At 33.6% G+C, this 16,062-nt stretch overlaps 1 protein-coding gene across 1 annotated transcript in view; it reads right to left on the minus strand.

Annotated features, from left to right (window-relative positions):
- Positions 1-16,062, minus strand: part of LOC143236486 (uncharacterized) — an 82,593-nt gene that overhangs the window by 45,393 nt on the left and 21,138 nt on the right. Inside the window, exons 5-6 of the mRNA XM_076474772.1 lie at positions 10,813-10,842; positions 1,915-2,040 (exon numbers count right to left, since the gene is read on the minus strand). Of these exons, the coding sequence (XP_076330887.1) occupies positions 1,915-2,040; positions 10,813-10,842 (156 nt within the window). The remainder of the gene's footprint in view (positions 1-1,914; positions 2,041-10,812; positions 10,843-16,062) is intronic.

Below are 16,062 nucleotides of genomic sequence, written 5' to 3' on the forward strand. Positions count from 1 at the left end.
TCAAATTGACACACCAATTCTGTAAAACAGGACTGCAGGGGAATACTTAAAGAAGGAATGACTTTTTTATAACTTTAGACAGAAGACTATCTTTATGTGGCAAAGCAATGTCAAAGTAATGGTTTGTACATGTACCTTTTCTTATCTCTAAGGTACAAATATTTACTATTATAAAACCTAAGCCTAATAATATTTAAGAAAAATCTGTAATTTAAGGAGAAAAAAATGGATAGTTTTAAACATTCATTGAAATTTTGCTTTTTAGCACTTAGTTGGATTTCAGGAAGTAAATAATTATTGTCCTAAAATCAAACCTAAAGTGCAGTCATGAAACTTCTATTAACAATTGTGTGCATTTGAGGAAGACCATTAGCTTCTTCAGAAATACTGGGTAGCTCCACAGAGTACTATATGATACTTGTGCACAAGCATTATAGTGAACCACAGACATTACATCAGCAAGTCTTAGTATTTTCATGGCACTTCCCTCACCAGTGACTTTTCCTTACACTACTATATTTCTGTATATGTGGTGTAATCATCTAAGATTGTGTAAATGGTGTCAAGAATAGCTCAAAATAATACCTTTGAACCTCTTGGTCACCAGGATAGATAAATAAAGTCCACTGCAGTAGTTATAGATTCAGAGTCAGTAGACTTTCTGTTGGATCTCACAATTTAAATTACTTTGATTTTTAGTTCCTTCTGCCATCTTTTTACGAGAATAACTGTTGATTTCAAAAACTGTGTCGTCAGAAGCATTATAAACTATATATTTGTGTTTTATCTTATTAGCATCATCAGGAGATGTGCCAACTTTATTTCAATGGGTTTTTGTGTTAGAGGATTCACTTTCTTAAACACAGCCTTCGACTTATTAACGAAAGGAATACTACAGATTGGAATGGAGCTTGATTTCAGAACAAGCTGTTGTGCAAGTTTTTCATTTCCATAAAAATATCTCAGGGATCCATTGTTCAGAATGTGATACCTTATTTCATTGTAATATCCTACATGGAAATTTCCTAAATATCGTCAATTTCATAAGTCTAACTGTGGCAGTAATAAAGTGTCAAATGTTGAAAGACTGATCATGAACCACTTATATAGGTGCTAAATGTGTACCAATGTCATCATAGCTCATATCTCAACAACATAAAACTTTACTGGCATAAACTAACTATAAATATAAAATGTGATTAGCCCTCAGTATATACAAGATTTTATTTTAAAAATTAAATATTTTGACTTAATATTCAGTTCTGCAACATTTTAAAGGATGGCACTGAGTGAAACTTATTGAGAAATTTATGATATTCTATAATATAAAATTAATGAAATACACTAAATACAGTGAAAAATAAGAAGTTGACTTTGGGAATAAAATACAACACAAATGAAGTATATGATATAAAATTAAGGAGTTATACATACACCTGTAGGTGTGGAGTGATGAACAAAATCTTCAGTCTCACTGTATAAGCACAAATACTAGTAACTGAGTTTTCAAATCACTGGAAGGAGAATGTACTGTACATGGTGAAGAGTTTTGTGCTTGATACTTGAGTTGGTAACAGCATTTGTTTTAATGCAATAGTTTTTGTTGAGGTTGCTAGTATAAAAAATACTGCTTTCCAAGTTAATACTTATCATTAAAATAGCACGTATTATTTGAATTTTGTTGAAGTTTCTTAATGGTGATGAAAAGTATACTTGATATGATTAACACACAATAACTGCAGACACAATACTTTAAAAAAAAAAATAAATCCTAACCTATCTAATTAGCTTAAAACTACTTCTATAGAAAATATACACAGCAATAAAAGACTTGAGATAATTATATCTTTCAATTTTTCAATGTAATAAAATGTAATTATAAGTTTTAATTTACCATTGTAGAAGTGTACTTACCCACTTCTTCACATGCATTAGAAGAGTAATTAAACCATTGGGTATTATCCTGACAACTACATATAAAAGTGTTTTCCAAAGGTTTACATATACTTTCTCCACAAGGATTTTCAAAACAAGGATTACCTATAAAGCAAAAATTAAGAAATGAGTTACAAGGAATGAAACTTAACTTGAGATTTGCAAATATTACTGAAATTATAGTTTTTATCATCACAGCTTGAAGTTAGAGAGAAACGTATGTGTAAACAACTAATATTTCAAAGTAAGAAGATACTTAAGTAAGCACAGATAACATGTACATAAAAATGTTAAAAATAATCAGATGCTCAAATTACATCTACAAGAAGTTACTCAACATAAAATTATTTCTTGGTTAACCAGTTTATTACACACAAAATTGTTAGTTCTCACAGTTTAAATGAACAAGGTAATGCACAAGTTAGGAAAGTTTGACATGATGTAATTTTCTGAATTCAAAATTGAAGATTATTATTTGACTCCAACTTAATCATTTTATACAATAATTATCACGTAATACTGTAATACCAATAAATGAACAGTAATTTGAATTTTTCCATATCAATATTTTTAAAATAATCATGAATACTTCTGACAGTAGAAAAAATGAAAACCTAAACTATGATGATGATCAAACTGTTATTATATTATTATTATGTATAAAGAAGATTTTTCTAATGAAGTTTCACAGGTAATAATAGTATTTTTCTTACAAAAAAAAAAGATGTGACTAACCTGTGAATATGAAAATAAACTGAGCAAGTATTAATAACAAAGTACCATTAACTATCTTTGAATATCTTTATGAGATGATTACAATTTGATGCTGATATTTTTCATAGTATAAATACAATTGTGTATAAAATCACAGCTGCCCATGAAATAAACATGTTTAAAACAATTGTTCATGTGTAAGTTAATTAGCAGATCTTTAAGTTTTATTATATTGTATTACCATTTTCAAAGAATGGTTAGATAGCATTTGTAATTTCAACTCCTTTACTTCTTCAAAAATAAATTGAAATAATCCCATAAATAGTTATTATGTAGACTCGGTGACAATTCTGTATTGAAGTATCACTTTGTTATACATTTATGTGGATACATCTATAATTCTGAAAATCAAAATGTATTCTAAGAATGACTGGTATGAGTATTAAAACTTAATTTTAATTAAAGCTTTAATACCCATATCAATCATCTTCAGAATACATTTTTACTTCAAGTGGGTTTTTCATCATTGGAAAGTATGTGTTTGCATAAAATGTGCTGAATTTACCATAGAAGAAAAGAAACCTTGCTATGTTACATTGTATTCTTGTGATTTAATCACTATTAAATGGTAAAGAAAGTCATTAAGCTTATATCATTCTTGCATCCTTTATTTTTTATCATTCTGTTGACAACATATCTATTCTGCTCATCAGAAACATGGCTGCAAAGTCATACATTGTGCAACAAGGTCAGTGGTACTTCAGGTTGCAGACTCCCCTCTAGCTAATGAGAATAACCAGAGATGTGAAGAGATGTAGCCACTCTGGCCAAATCTGACAGTAACAATGATGTAAGAAACACTTATTTTAAACAGCCTGATGATGACTTAAACACATGTGGTTGAAACACTTAGCAAAATATTTGTTTTTGCAATAATAAATAATTATGATGTAAAAGGTTGTTTATCACATTTATCAATCAAATTGTGAACAACAGATTTGTACATTTTATTAAAAGCTTTCCATGTAGTAAATTTAGAATTGCAGTCATTATATTATTCTTCCAAAGTAAAGTCAGAAAGAAAACTTCACTTATTTCTTTGTTCCATGATTCTTTTATGTATAAAAGGAAATACAGTTAACATTACATCTTAGTCACATAGTTAAGTTTGTAAGCTCAGTGAGTGTAGTGACTTCCATGCGATATACCAACACAATATAAATCATGGCATAACAAATGACTTACATAACCTTGTTAAAATGGACAACAGTTCAAATCTAACATAAGAAATCAAATATGTGGTTCACAGTTACAAAAAAGTATTGTTACCATAGAGTGTGTTTAAACAAATTTACCTTGCTGGACCAAGCACAGGTTATACATCATTGAGATACATCATTATTTGAAATACTATAAAAAGTAAAATGAATACAAGCTAAGAGCAAAACAAAGGTCACGAATTAGCTAAAAAACTTAAACAACATGAAAAAGCCAATGGTCTGCAAAAAGTTAAAATCACAATCAATCTGAACAGTTTCAACATAATCAATGACATTGACAAACATCAGGGGTAAATCCAAAAAAAACATGTCTAAAATGGTGCACTGCTTGTAACTATCAAACTATCGACTGTTTATAACTTGAATGTTAAAAAGGCCACACATTGATGGATCTGTTCCATTAAAAGAAAATGAAAAGTTTAAATTCAGTGGTCAAGATATAGTTTATATATTATAACTCCCTGCCTTCAAACTTTATGGAAACTGGATGGCCAAACAACATTAAATTTGAATTGAAAAAGTCTGTTACAAATTTACTTATCCCATTAATGAAACCAAAAGATCATATTTATTGGACATAAGCCTTTTGAATAACTCAATTATTGGCACCACCAAGTTATCATGAGCATGATACTCTGTAACCAATCAAAAACTCTCCCATAACAACAAGGGAAATGATCAAATACAAAACTGTTCTTCAGCAACCTTGACTAATTTACCAATACCATGCCAAACCAACCATAAAAGAAAATGTTTAATTTTAAGCAGAATGTAAAAATTCTAACCAATAGAGAAGTAGACATAGTGGATGTGGTGATACCCATCATACAATAATTTATGAGAAATTGAGCAAGAATAAGATAATTCCTCATAGTAATATAGGTACAGTGTAAAAGACTGAAGCAAACTACACACCACATAAATATAAAAATGTCAGAAAAAAATACAGATTGTTTTGTTAGGTTCATACTTAGAGTATGAAATTATGACTAAATAAATGAATGTCACAAAATAATTAACCAACCAATATTATGTTTCTATATCTGATTATTTCAAGTATCTAAACAATGAAAATATTTTGCTGTTATTGGAGGACATTCAAAATGATATATCTCAGTCTCTCTTAGGTTTAATCATAATAGTAATGAGGGTATATTTGATGTTTAGTATTAAGTAAGGAATATACGTTTTAAACAGTTTTACTGAAACTACCAAATTTCTGGCAGATAATCTTGAGCCAGTCAATTTGGTAAGAGACTAATTTCAATCCATTAAAAGAAGATCAATTATGTAAAACAAAATGGTATGCATATTACTGCATCTATGTAAGTAAATTGATGTCATGCAATACTCAACAACTATTTTCCTGTAATCTATGATACAAAATTAGATATAATATTATGCTACCAGTATGTCTTTATAAAAAACAAATATTTGTTTTAATTTACATTATACAGTTGTTACTTATGCCAAAAATTTATCTTCTACATGTGAAATATATCAATTCAGCAGAAAAAACTTGTTCTGTTTTCACAGATCATATAAAAATTAAAATGAGACACAAAAGTAATTAATGTCTTTAGATAAACAGTCTAAGTCCTCTTAATCTAAATAACAGCACTTTTATTTTTATACATTTTCTATTCAAAACATTTTTGATGAAATATGCGAGATAACATAATATTACTTATTTTGTTGAAGAAGTTATTTTTCATCAGTATCTACAAAATTGCTAGAACTGATAGAAATCAATTCTCTCAACTAGCAGTTTACTTTTATTCACATATTTGTTTGTTTTTGAATTTCACGTAAAGCTCCAAAAGGCTACTTGTGCTAGCTGTTCCTAATTTTGCAGTGTAATACTAGAGGGAAGGCAGCTAGTCATTACCACCCACCACCAACTCTTGGGCTACTCTACAAACAGTGGGATTGACTGTAATATTATAAAGCCCCCACTGCTGAAAAGGTGAGCATGTTTAGTGCAACATAGATTTGAACCCATGACCCTCAGATTACAAATCGAACACTTTAACCCATCTGGCCATGCTGGGCCGCTTTATTCACGTATAATTTAATATGGATTGATTGATTGATTTAGTGTTTTATGGCACAAAGCAGCTAGGCTATCTGTGCCAAACATTCGGTAAAAAGGTAAAAAAAACTAAATGTAGTAAAATACAGAAAAAGCATAAAACCAATGTTGACACCTAGTCTACAATGTTAAGAGAGACAGCAGAGTAAGAGAAGTTGTAAAGAACTTTCTCTAGCAAAATGGTAATGATCATAACGATCATAACCTGCCAGGAAGACCAACAGGTAAGTACAAGAACCACCGTCAGTCACCTGAAGTTGGCCTTTCCAGTCCTGGTTCCGGGTTGTGTCATAACAGCCATTATCAAAAGGTAAAATAATAAAAATTTTAAAAGACATATAGCAAAATCGTAATAATGATTAGCCAAACGTTCGATAAAAAGGTAAAAGTAATGTAAATGCAGTAAAATTTGTAAAAGGAAACGAAGGTAAAAACAAAACAGCAATTAAAAACAGAAAATGGCATAAAACCAATGTTGACATCCAGTCTACAAAGTTGTAAAGGACTTCCTGTAGCAGAATGGTAATGATCATAGCCCGCCAGGAAGACTAACAGGTAAGTACAAGAACCACTGTCAGTCATCTGAAGTTGGTCTTTCCAGTCCTGGTTCCAGGTTATGTGTCATTATGGCCAGTACCAAAAGGTAAAGTGTTACCTAAAGTGTAATAAAAGTGTTAAAAGACATGCAGCAAAATTGTAATAACAACTCGCCAGGACGACTAACGGATAGTTCAAATAGTAGGGTCAGTCACCTGAAGTTGGCCTTTCCAGTCCTGGTTAAGAGTAATTTAATGTTACGGCCAGTTTCCAATTTCAAATTGAACTAGAGAGATTGAGACTTTGAAAAGAGAACCACAATTAAAAAGGTATAATGAATAAATATCCAACACTGAAATGAGATTAACAAGAATAATGGCCATTAAAAAACTAAAAACTTTATCAAGGTGGACAGTGTCACCATCACCAACAACACTGTCCAATGTTACAGACAAACTCTGGGAAAACACATGTTTAAAACAGTGCCGTCGTTGAGAGTCGTAATAATGGCAAGAAAATAAAATGTGGCTTACAGTGATTTGAGTGTTACACAAACTACACACTGGTGTAACAGTTCCAGATAAAAGAAAACGATGAGTTAAAAAACTGTGACCAACGCATAGTCTAGTTAGAACAACTTCCTCCTTCCAAACCTTACAGAAGCTAGATGGCCAAAGCCCAATATAGGGTTTTATTTGAAAAAGCTTGTTGTCGCGTTGCTCACTCCAAGTGGACTGCCAGCTGGCATGGAGCCGAGCCTTGAATACAGGACCATAGTCCATGTATGGAATAGGCACAGTGGTGATAGTGCCAGAGCAGATAGATTTAGCTGCTGTGTCTGCTAGCTTGTTCCCGTGAATACCAACATGGCCTGGTATCCAGAAAAACTGGATAGAAGTAGATGTTAATAAGAAATGGGCCAATAGGTTTTGAATATCAGCGAGAACAGGGTGTAAGCCAACGTGAAGTGATTCCAGGGCCAGTAGAGAATTAAGCAAGTCAGTATAAATAGTGCAGCTGAAGTACTGCTCAGCTTCAATATGATCCAGGGCAAGAGATATGGCGTACAGTTCAGCAGTAAACACAGAAGCTGTAGAGGGGATTCTACGCGCAACTACCGAACCGCAGCAAACCATAGCAGAGCCCACTGAAATACCTGATTTCAAACCATCTGTATAAATGGGAACGGAATGATTGTTTGAAAGATTGTTTCATTAAATAAAAGACGGTACTTCCAATCAAGAGTATCTGCCTTTTTTCAGATGACTGAAAGAAAGGTCACATTTGGGGGCTGTAATAAGCCATGGTGGGATGGGCTGACCAGTGGATTCTGCAATGTTATCCAAGGACAGACCCAATTCATCCAATTGTGCCTGGATGCGAAGGCCAAAAGGAGCAATAGCAGATCGTCTGTTCTGAAAACGTATGGCCCACTGAGAAAGGAAAACACATCCCCCAGGTGGGATGCTTTGATAAGGAACGAAGTTGTGAAGAATATAGTAAGGAGTTGCAAATGGCAAAGGTGCAGAGAAGGTTCATGAGATTCTATATATAAGCTTTGAACTGGAGAGGTACGGAAAGCCCCAGTGCAGAGTCAAAGTCCTTGATGATGAATGGGGTCCAGCATCTTTAAGGCCAAGGGTCTGGAAGAGCCATAGACCATTGATCCATAGTCGAGTTTCGATTGAATAAGAGCACGATATATCTTTAACATAGAGCATCGATCCCCTCCCCAACTGGCGGTAGAGAGAATACGGAGAATGTTCAGTGCTTTTGTACATTTAACCAGCAGCTGCTTTAAGTGTGGTATAAAGGCCAGCTTACGGTCAAAGACAAGCCCCAAGAACTTGGTCTCAGAGACCCCTGGCAGCAAAACTTCACCGATACAGAGTTCAGGATCAGGGTGAATACCCCATTGGGGGCAAAAGTGCATGCAAACAGTTTTAGAGAGAAAAAAATTAAAACCGTTCGCTGTAGTCCACTTCAGTACACGATTGAGGGCAGTTTGTAGTTGCCGCTCAATATATCTCATGTTTCACGACTGATACGAAATGTGAAAGTCGTCAACATAGAGCCCATTCGCAACAGTGAAAGGGAGTTGTTCAGTGATGGCATTTATCTTTATACTGAAAACTGTGACATTCAAAACACAGCCCTGAGGGACCCCAAGTTCCTGTACAAAAGAACGGGAAAGTGTTGAACCCAAACGAACTTGGAGTCTCCTGTCCATTAAAAATTTTTTTATAAACGTGGGTAAATGGCCACGTAACCCTTATATATGGAGGTCTCGTAAAATGCCATACCTCCATGTTGTGTCATAAGTCTCTCAATGTCAAAGAATACTGATACAAGATGTTGGCGTTTGAGAAAGGCTTCTCTGATTGATGTTTCAAGACGAATTAGGTGGTCCGTGGTGAAGTGCTGTCGTCAGAACACACACTGGATGGGCGAGAGAAGGTTGTTTGATTCAAGGAACCAAACAAGAGAAGCATTAACCATCCTCTCTAGAGTCTTATAGAGACAGCTCGTCAAGGCAATTGGATGGTAGTTTGAAGGAATCTTGAGATCTTTCCCAGGCTAAGAAAAAGGTAAGATAATAGCCTGGTGCCAGGCATCAGGAAAAACATTCTCCTGCCAGATCCAGTTAAAGTCAATTAGAAGAACAGCAAGAGAAGCAGGAGAGAGATAGCCCAGCATATCATAGTGTACATCATCAGGTCCAACAGATGTACTGCCAGACCAATGAAAAACCATTTTCAGCTCCACCAGCGTAAAGGGACAATTATAGTCAAAGAGACAGTCAGTTTGAAAGGAAAGAGGTGAACGCTCTGCTCGAGTCTTGATGGCCAAGAAGGTGGAGGAACAAGCAGAAGTGCCAGATACCTGGCAAAAGCTATCACCAAGAATATCGGCGATGCTCCAGACATCAGTTACCTCTTGGCCATCAGAGAGTAAGATCGAGAGGGGAACAGAATTGTAGTGCCCACTGACCTTTCAAATCCTGTCCAATACGACCTTGGAACTGGTGGTAGAAGATATGCTAGTTGTGAACTTAATCCAAGATTCCTTCTGGCTTTGACCTCTTACCCACCTAGCATGTGCACGGGCCCGTTAGAAAGTGATGCAGTTTGAAAGTGTGGGATTTCTAAAGAAATTATCCCAGGCCCGTTTTTGAGCCTTCCGTGCCAAGTGGCAAGCAGGATTCCACCAGGATCCTCTCCTCCCCTTCACGAGTCGCCACGCACGGCAAACATGTGGGTAGATGTTTAGATCTCATATGGAAGAATAATTCAAATTATTAAAAAAATAATTAATAATTCAATGAAACAAAACCTACAACTTTTGTTATTTAAATTGTTTCCAAAGGTTTGATGTAAATTTTATTTCAAAATAGTTCTACAACTTAAAAAAATCAAACTCAATACAAATCAATTTTAAATTTTAATTTGGTCGACTCTTTTCTCTGGGCAGCTCCTTAAATTACTATAAACATTGAAAGAACATTTATGGACCAAAAGCTATTTATAGCACTGATGAATATTCATGATCAGTTTACAGCTGCATGCACATGCACATATTCCAAATATTAAGTCAGCAATTCTTATATCCTGGTGATGATTTCAATCCATCAAATGTCTTTTTTGTTGATCTTCAACAAAATTAGCATGGAACACACAATATATATTTAAACAGCTTGCTTATAAATAAACCACTGGCATATAAAAGAACACAACTGCTAACCTCATTTTTACTGTTAACATATTCAAGTCAATTAAGAGAGAAATAATTTTATATTCTTTGGCCACACTGAAATAAAAATGAATTACATTCACCTAGATACTGAATCAACCATATAATCTACGACTGTTGTATTCCATTTTATTAAGTATGTAAAGCCAAATATTGATATAATTCTTTTATTATGGTCTATTTTTGTGACACTGATTTTTGTTATGTGATAATTAAGTATAAAATATCCAATCATACCCACTTTTTCATACCTGGTAAAAATGATCACCTATTTAACTTACATGTTTTAAATTCTATTATGAGTAAATAAATTATTTTGTGGGTCAAATAAAAACTATTAGTAGTAACACTACATTCTGAACAAAATAATAAGACATAAACAGAGTTTTACAAACATAAATTTCCAGAAAAAGATTTTATCTTTCATGATATGTAGATCATTTTATTCATTTGTAATAGCAATTAAAATATATAAATTTTAAGACAACAATAATAATGCCTTACTTTCAGTTGTTACTTCTTCCACAGTTGTAACTGAAAGGATCACAAAATGTCTGTTATATTTAAAAAACTGTTATTTTGTGATAAAGAAATTACTCCCAAACATTTATACTAATGTTTTAAACAAAACATTATTTGATTAAATAGTTATACATTTTCAGATTTCTACTTCAACAATTCACATTTCTATCATATATCTCAATTCAGTCTAGAAAGAAAAAAACAGTTCTAAGAAGCAAAAAAATTACTCTTTAGTACAAGTCTACTAATTCTATTTTAATTATAAATTACAATATATAGATTTCATGATTAACAAATGCATGTACATGTGGGAAATTCCAATTTTCTGTAAAGTCTCTGTATTACTTTTACTGTAAAATATTAATAAAATAATAATATTAATAAGTAGCATCCCAAAACACTGAAGTAATGAAATATTTTTATCCATGACACTGGAAATCTACAAAAAAAATGTACTAACACCTTGTAATCCACAAATGTCTTTATCCAAAACAAATGTTTGATTTACAAATGATGCATAATTCCTACCATGGTTATTCTTAACGAACACTTAAATTCTTTATCCAGTGATAGAATTCTTGATGTAAAATGATCATATACTCCTTTTTTTTTTCAGACGTAATTGTAACAAACTGATAAAAACTGATGAAAAAGTTCTTTGTTTTATGGTGGCTCTCTTAAATATGGATAGTTTTTTTTATGATGCACTTGGTTTGATTGATTGATTGTTTGGAATTAAGCACAATGCTACACCATGGGCTATCTGTGCTCTGCCTACCAAAGGTATCGAAATTTGGTTTATAGCAGTGTGAGTCTAGAGACATACTGCTATGCCACTGGGTAGTATGTATTCGGTGATGTGTGGAACAGGGGCATAGATCCTGGGGGGATGGGGGTATATCGCCCCTTCATTTTAGATGGGAGGTATGGTGCATACAATCATCCCCCCTTACAGTTTGGTCTGTTGAATTGTTTTATTGCATCACATGCCTACAAATTGTGTGTTTGTTCTTGTGATTCTTGGGTTCTTACCAATCGAGTTACATAATTAGGCCTAGATGTAGGCTTTTTCTGTAGCTGAAATGTACATCTTTAACATAGGCGTGCTTCTAGACTTTTCGATCTCAGAGATAGGTCATAAGTATCAGTCAGTAGACCTAAGTATACATGCAAGGTTAGCGCAAGCACTATCACAGAATCTACCTACGTCTTGTACGTAGTGTAAGATTAAGTAAAATTTTCATCACAACAGATTGAACACAGCATGAAATTCGAAAATATTACTCCCAAGCATAAACTCCTGTGATCTAGATCTGGCAGGCCATTTGTAGCTTGTAGCTGCATCAATCTTTTGTGTATATTATGCGGTTTTCCTACACCATTTGTTCTTATGCATGTCTAGCTGGTTTTATTGTCGAACGCCTTACTCTCCTTAGCTGCCGAAGCCGCTGACCATAGTGTACATTTAGTGTACAGTTAACGACAGGTTTGGGCCGCTCGGATCCAGACGCGCCCTACAGTACCCCCCTCTGGTCCTTTTATTCTAAGCCTCGATTTTACAACAGGGCTCATTAGAATTGTGTTTATGGCCCTCATTAATTAAAGAAATTCAGATTATCACCACCCTCTAATAAAGTGCTGGTGCTTTATGGTAAAAGAATAATATATTCTCTTATTATAGATAGTAAAAATATTGTATTTTCTTGTATAATTAGAACAAAAAAGGAGCGATTTCAATGACCTGAAGCCTCTACTCGAATTGTATTGCTAGTTATTGTTTAGGTGTTTTTATTTAATAGACGTGCTTATAGACATTATATCACAACGTGTTTGCCTTTTGATGAGCTTTAACAGGAATATAATATATTTGTGATTTTTTAAGTATTTTTCGAGAAACTTTTAAATTGCTTGTGTTGTAACTAGCACAGATTATTGTCCCAGCTATGTCTCAGGCGGTCAGTCAGCTCGGTAGTCACTGTGAGGTTCGGGTGTTCGAGTTAAAAACATTGTACAGTTCAGTCATACTTCCATTCTGTTCTATCTTCCTTTGTTGTACGTTAGAGTTTTTCAATAAAGACTGTATTTTAGCCTGTTGAGTTATCTGGGAAACAGATTCCAAATATGACAAGCAAGAATCTGAAACTTTAAGATATTAGACAGTTCTGCAAGCCAGTTACTAGTACTACAAGTGACAATGCAGATGCAGATAATCCAACAACCTCAAGCATAGGAATAGAAACTTGCCATACAGAGGAAATACCATGTTCATCAGAGGACGAGTCTGAAAATGCTTGTGCAACTATTGCACATCATGAACCACCAGATAGTTGTGAAATAAGTTTGTGCAGTGATGAAAAATCTGACACTCCACAGATACAGTGTGGAAAGCCATATCATCCAGATGCACAACTAATACCACGACAGAAAGCAAAATCTCAAAATATCAACTTCTAGGGCAAGTGGTTTGATGAGTTCCCATGGCTGCACTTCGACAATCAGACTCTAAAAGTCATATGTTTTCATTGTGCCAAGGAGGAAAATAGAAGCCTTTTTGCAGGGAAATTGGAGAGGCCAGTGAAGTATACCTTCATATCCACCAGGTTTTGCAACTGGAAAAAAGGAAAACAAAAATTCAGTGAACACCAATATTTCTCTCACCACAGATTTGCTATATCTCCAGAAGGTTCACTTGATGTAACTCCAGTGACTGTCCAGCTACATGATGGAAAAAAGAAGCAGCAGGAAGAATGCAAAAGAAGTCTAGCTAAAATATTTAGAAGTTTACATTTCTTACTGAGTCAAGGTTTAGCATTACATGGACATACTGATACGGAGGGGAACTTCCTGCCGTTAATGAAGCTCCTGGAAGAGGAAGATCCTGAGTTGACAGCCTACTTGTCAAAGAAAACCATATTCACATCACCCCAGGCTCAGAATGAAATAATGGAGACGTTCAGCTATCAAATACTGAGGAACATAGTACATGAAGTGCAGCAAAGTAAAATCTTTGCATTAATGGTTAATGGCACTCAAGATGTTACAGGTGCCGAACAGGAAGCAATATGTGTACGATACATAGAATGAGAACCTTGACGTCCATGAGACATTTCTTGGTTTGTACAGTGTTTCCAATACAATTGGTGAAACAATATCCTCAACTAGACTCAATTTACCACTCTTAGGATTAAGAGAACAAACTTATGATGGAGCTGCTAACATGAGTGGTGTGTACAGTGGATGCCAGGCAAAAATAAAAGAGAAGCAACTGTTAGTTTTGTTTTTTCACTGCAGAGCACACAAGACTAATTTAATAATGCAACATGCAGTTGAAGCTTGTGAATGTGTTCGAGATTCTATCCAGTGGGTGCATGAACTTGGTGTCTTGCTTCAGAGGTCAGGCAAATACAAGATAATCTTTGAAAATACTGTATCATCAGACAGCCAAAATGGACCAGTTTAATACATATGCCAACTGTGTCCAACATGCTGGTTGTGCCACTTATCTACAATTACATGTAATAAAAGTACCATGTTTTGATATGTTTCTTGTCTTTAATAGATACTTGTGTCTACCAAGATACAATAACAAAGGGGTCAGACATGACTAGAGATTGTCTAAGAGGTTAGTTAAAGGTAACTTAGCTTCTTATGATGCTGGTTTATGTAAAATTGTGTTGTCAACATAACATGTCTTTGATTTTATTTTGGTTCTTTGTTTGAAAATAGTGTTTTTTAATAAATGTACTATTTTTTTTAAATCTGTAGTGGTTGTAAACATGGAAAGATATTATTATGTTCAGTGAATGTAGTTTCCACTTGTGGTTTCTCTAATGCAGAATTCTGAGCAGTTATTACACATTAACTTGTAAGAGACATTGGTATTGTTTGATTCTACATAACTTGGATTTAGTAAGGATTTTAGTTTAGGATCAAAATTTTGAATGGGGAATCAATAAATTGAAATGTTACTTTACTCTAAACCAGCACACTTGGATGCCAAAGTACATTTACTGAGCTGTTTTGTAATTTTTGGTGGGTGTTCTAAAGTATATGAACCTATCTGTGTGGACTTTGACAAAAATGAAGCAATTTTTAAAAGTTTAGAATATCCAAGGGTTAACGTAAGTAAATTATTCACTGATACTATTCTGATAAGAGAAGAGAAAAAAAATTTGTCTTAGGAATTAGATTCTAAAGCACTTGAATCAGCCTGTGTGGATTTTTGACAAGAAAAGATAAATATTTAGAATTTTAGAAAAACTGTGAGTTTCTATAGTGTAAACAAATTTTTAAAATACATTTAACTTGTTTCCAATACACACATATATATGTTATTTTAAAACTAGTGGATTGTGTGCTGTCCATTTACTTTCCAAATTTATCTCGAACAAGTTACAGGTACCTAACTGTTGAAGAATCCTCACTCAAAAATTTCTTGCAGTTCCAAAACTGTTTAAATACGTAATTTCTCAAAAAGAAAAGAAAATATGCTGAGGCGATTTTTAACATCAGACCTGCTGACCAGAACAAAAAAAAACCAATAAGCATATCCTACCACCTGTGCTCCTACTCTTAATAAGCATTACAATGCTCTGAGCAACAGAAAGTTCTGTTGTATATTACTGTTAAAACATTGGGTTTTCTATTCTTTTCCCACAACAATAGCATTAGGTAATGAATGCCTAATTTGTGTTCCAATGATAACTTCCTACTTTAAAAAGTCTGAATGCTGAGTTAGAAGTGAAAACAACGGTTAAATTTCAAACACTATTAACAACATATACTTCAATAATGTCACACAGGTGCCTTCAATATTAATAAAAAAAATAAATTATGTGTATTTTTCATTGTATTTTTTATACAAAGTGAAATTTCTGAAATTATTTTACATCTCACACAAACCATGATACTATAAACATGAACATTACACTACAAAGCACACCCCAGTAACTTAATGTGAGACTATCCTCACTGAAGTTGGGTGTCCATTTTATACTGCAAACTAGTTTAAGACAACAGTTCTTTACGTAAGTTACATGGCTATGAATAGAAAAACCTTTACAAGATCAATTATGTAAAACAAAGTGGTATGCATATCACTGCATCTGTATAAGTAAACTGATGTCATGCAATAGTCAACAACTGTTTTCCTGTAATCTATGACACAAAATTAGAAATAATATCATGCTACCAGGATGTCTTTAAAAAAAAACAAATATTTGTTTTAATTTA

Source organism: Tachypleus tridentatus, chromosome 13, assembly GCF_004210375.1.
Source record: "Tachypleus tridentatus isolate NWPU-2018 chromosome 13, ASM421037v1, whole genome shotgun sequence".
Classification (NCBI taxonomy): Eukaryota; Metazoa; Arthropoda; class Merostomata; order Xiphosura; family Limulidae; genus Tachypleus; species Tachypleus tridentatus.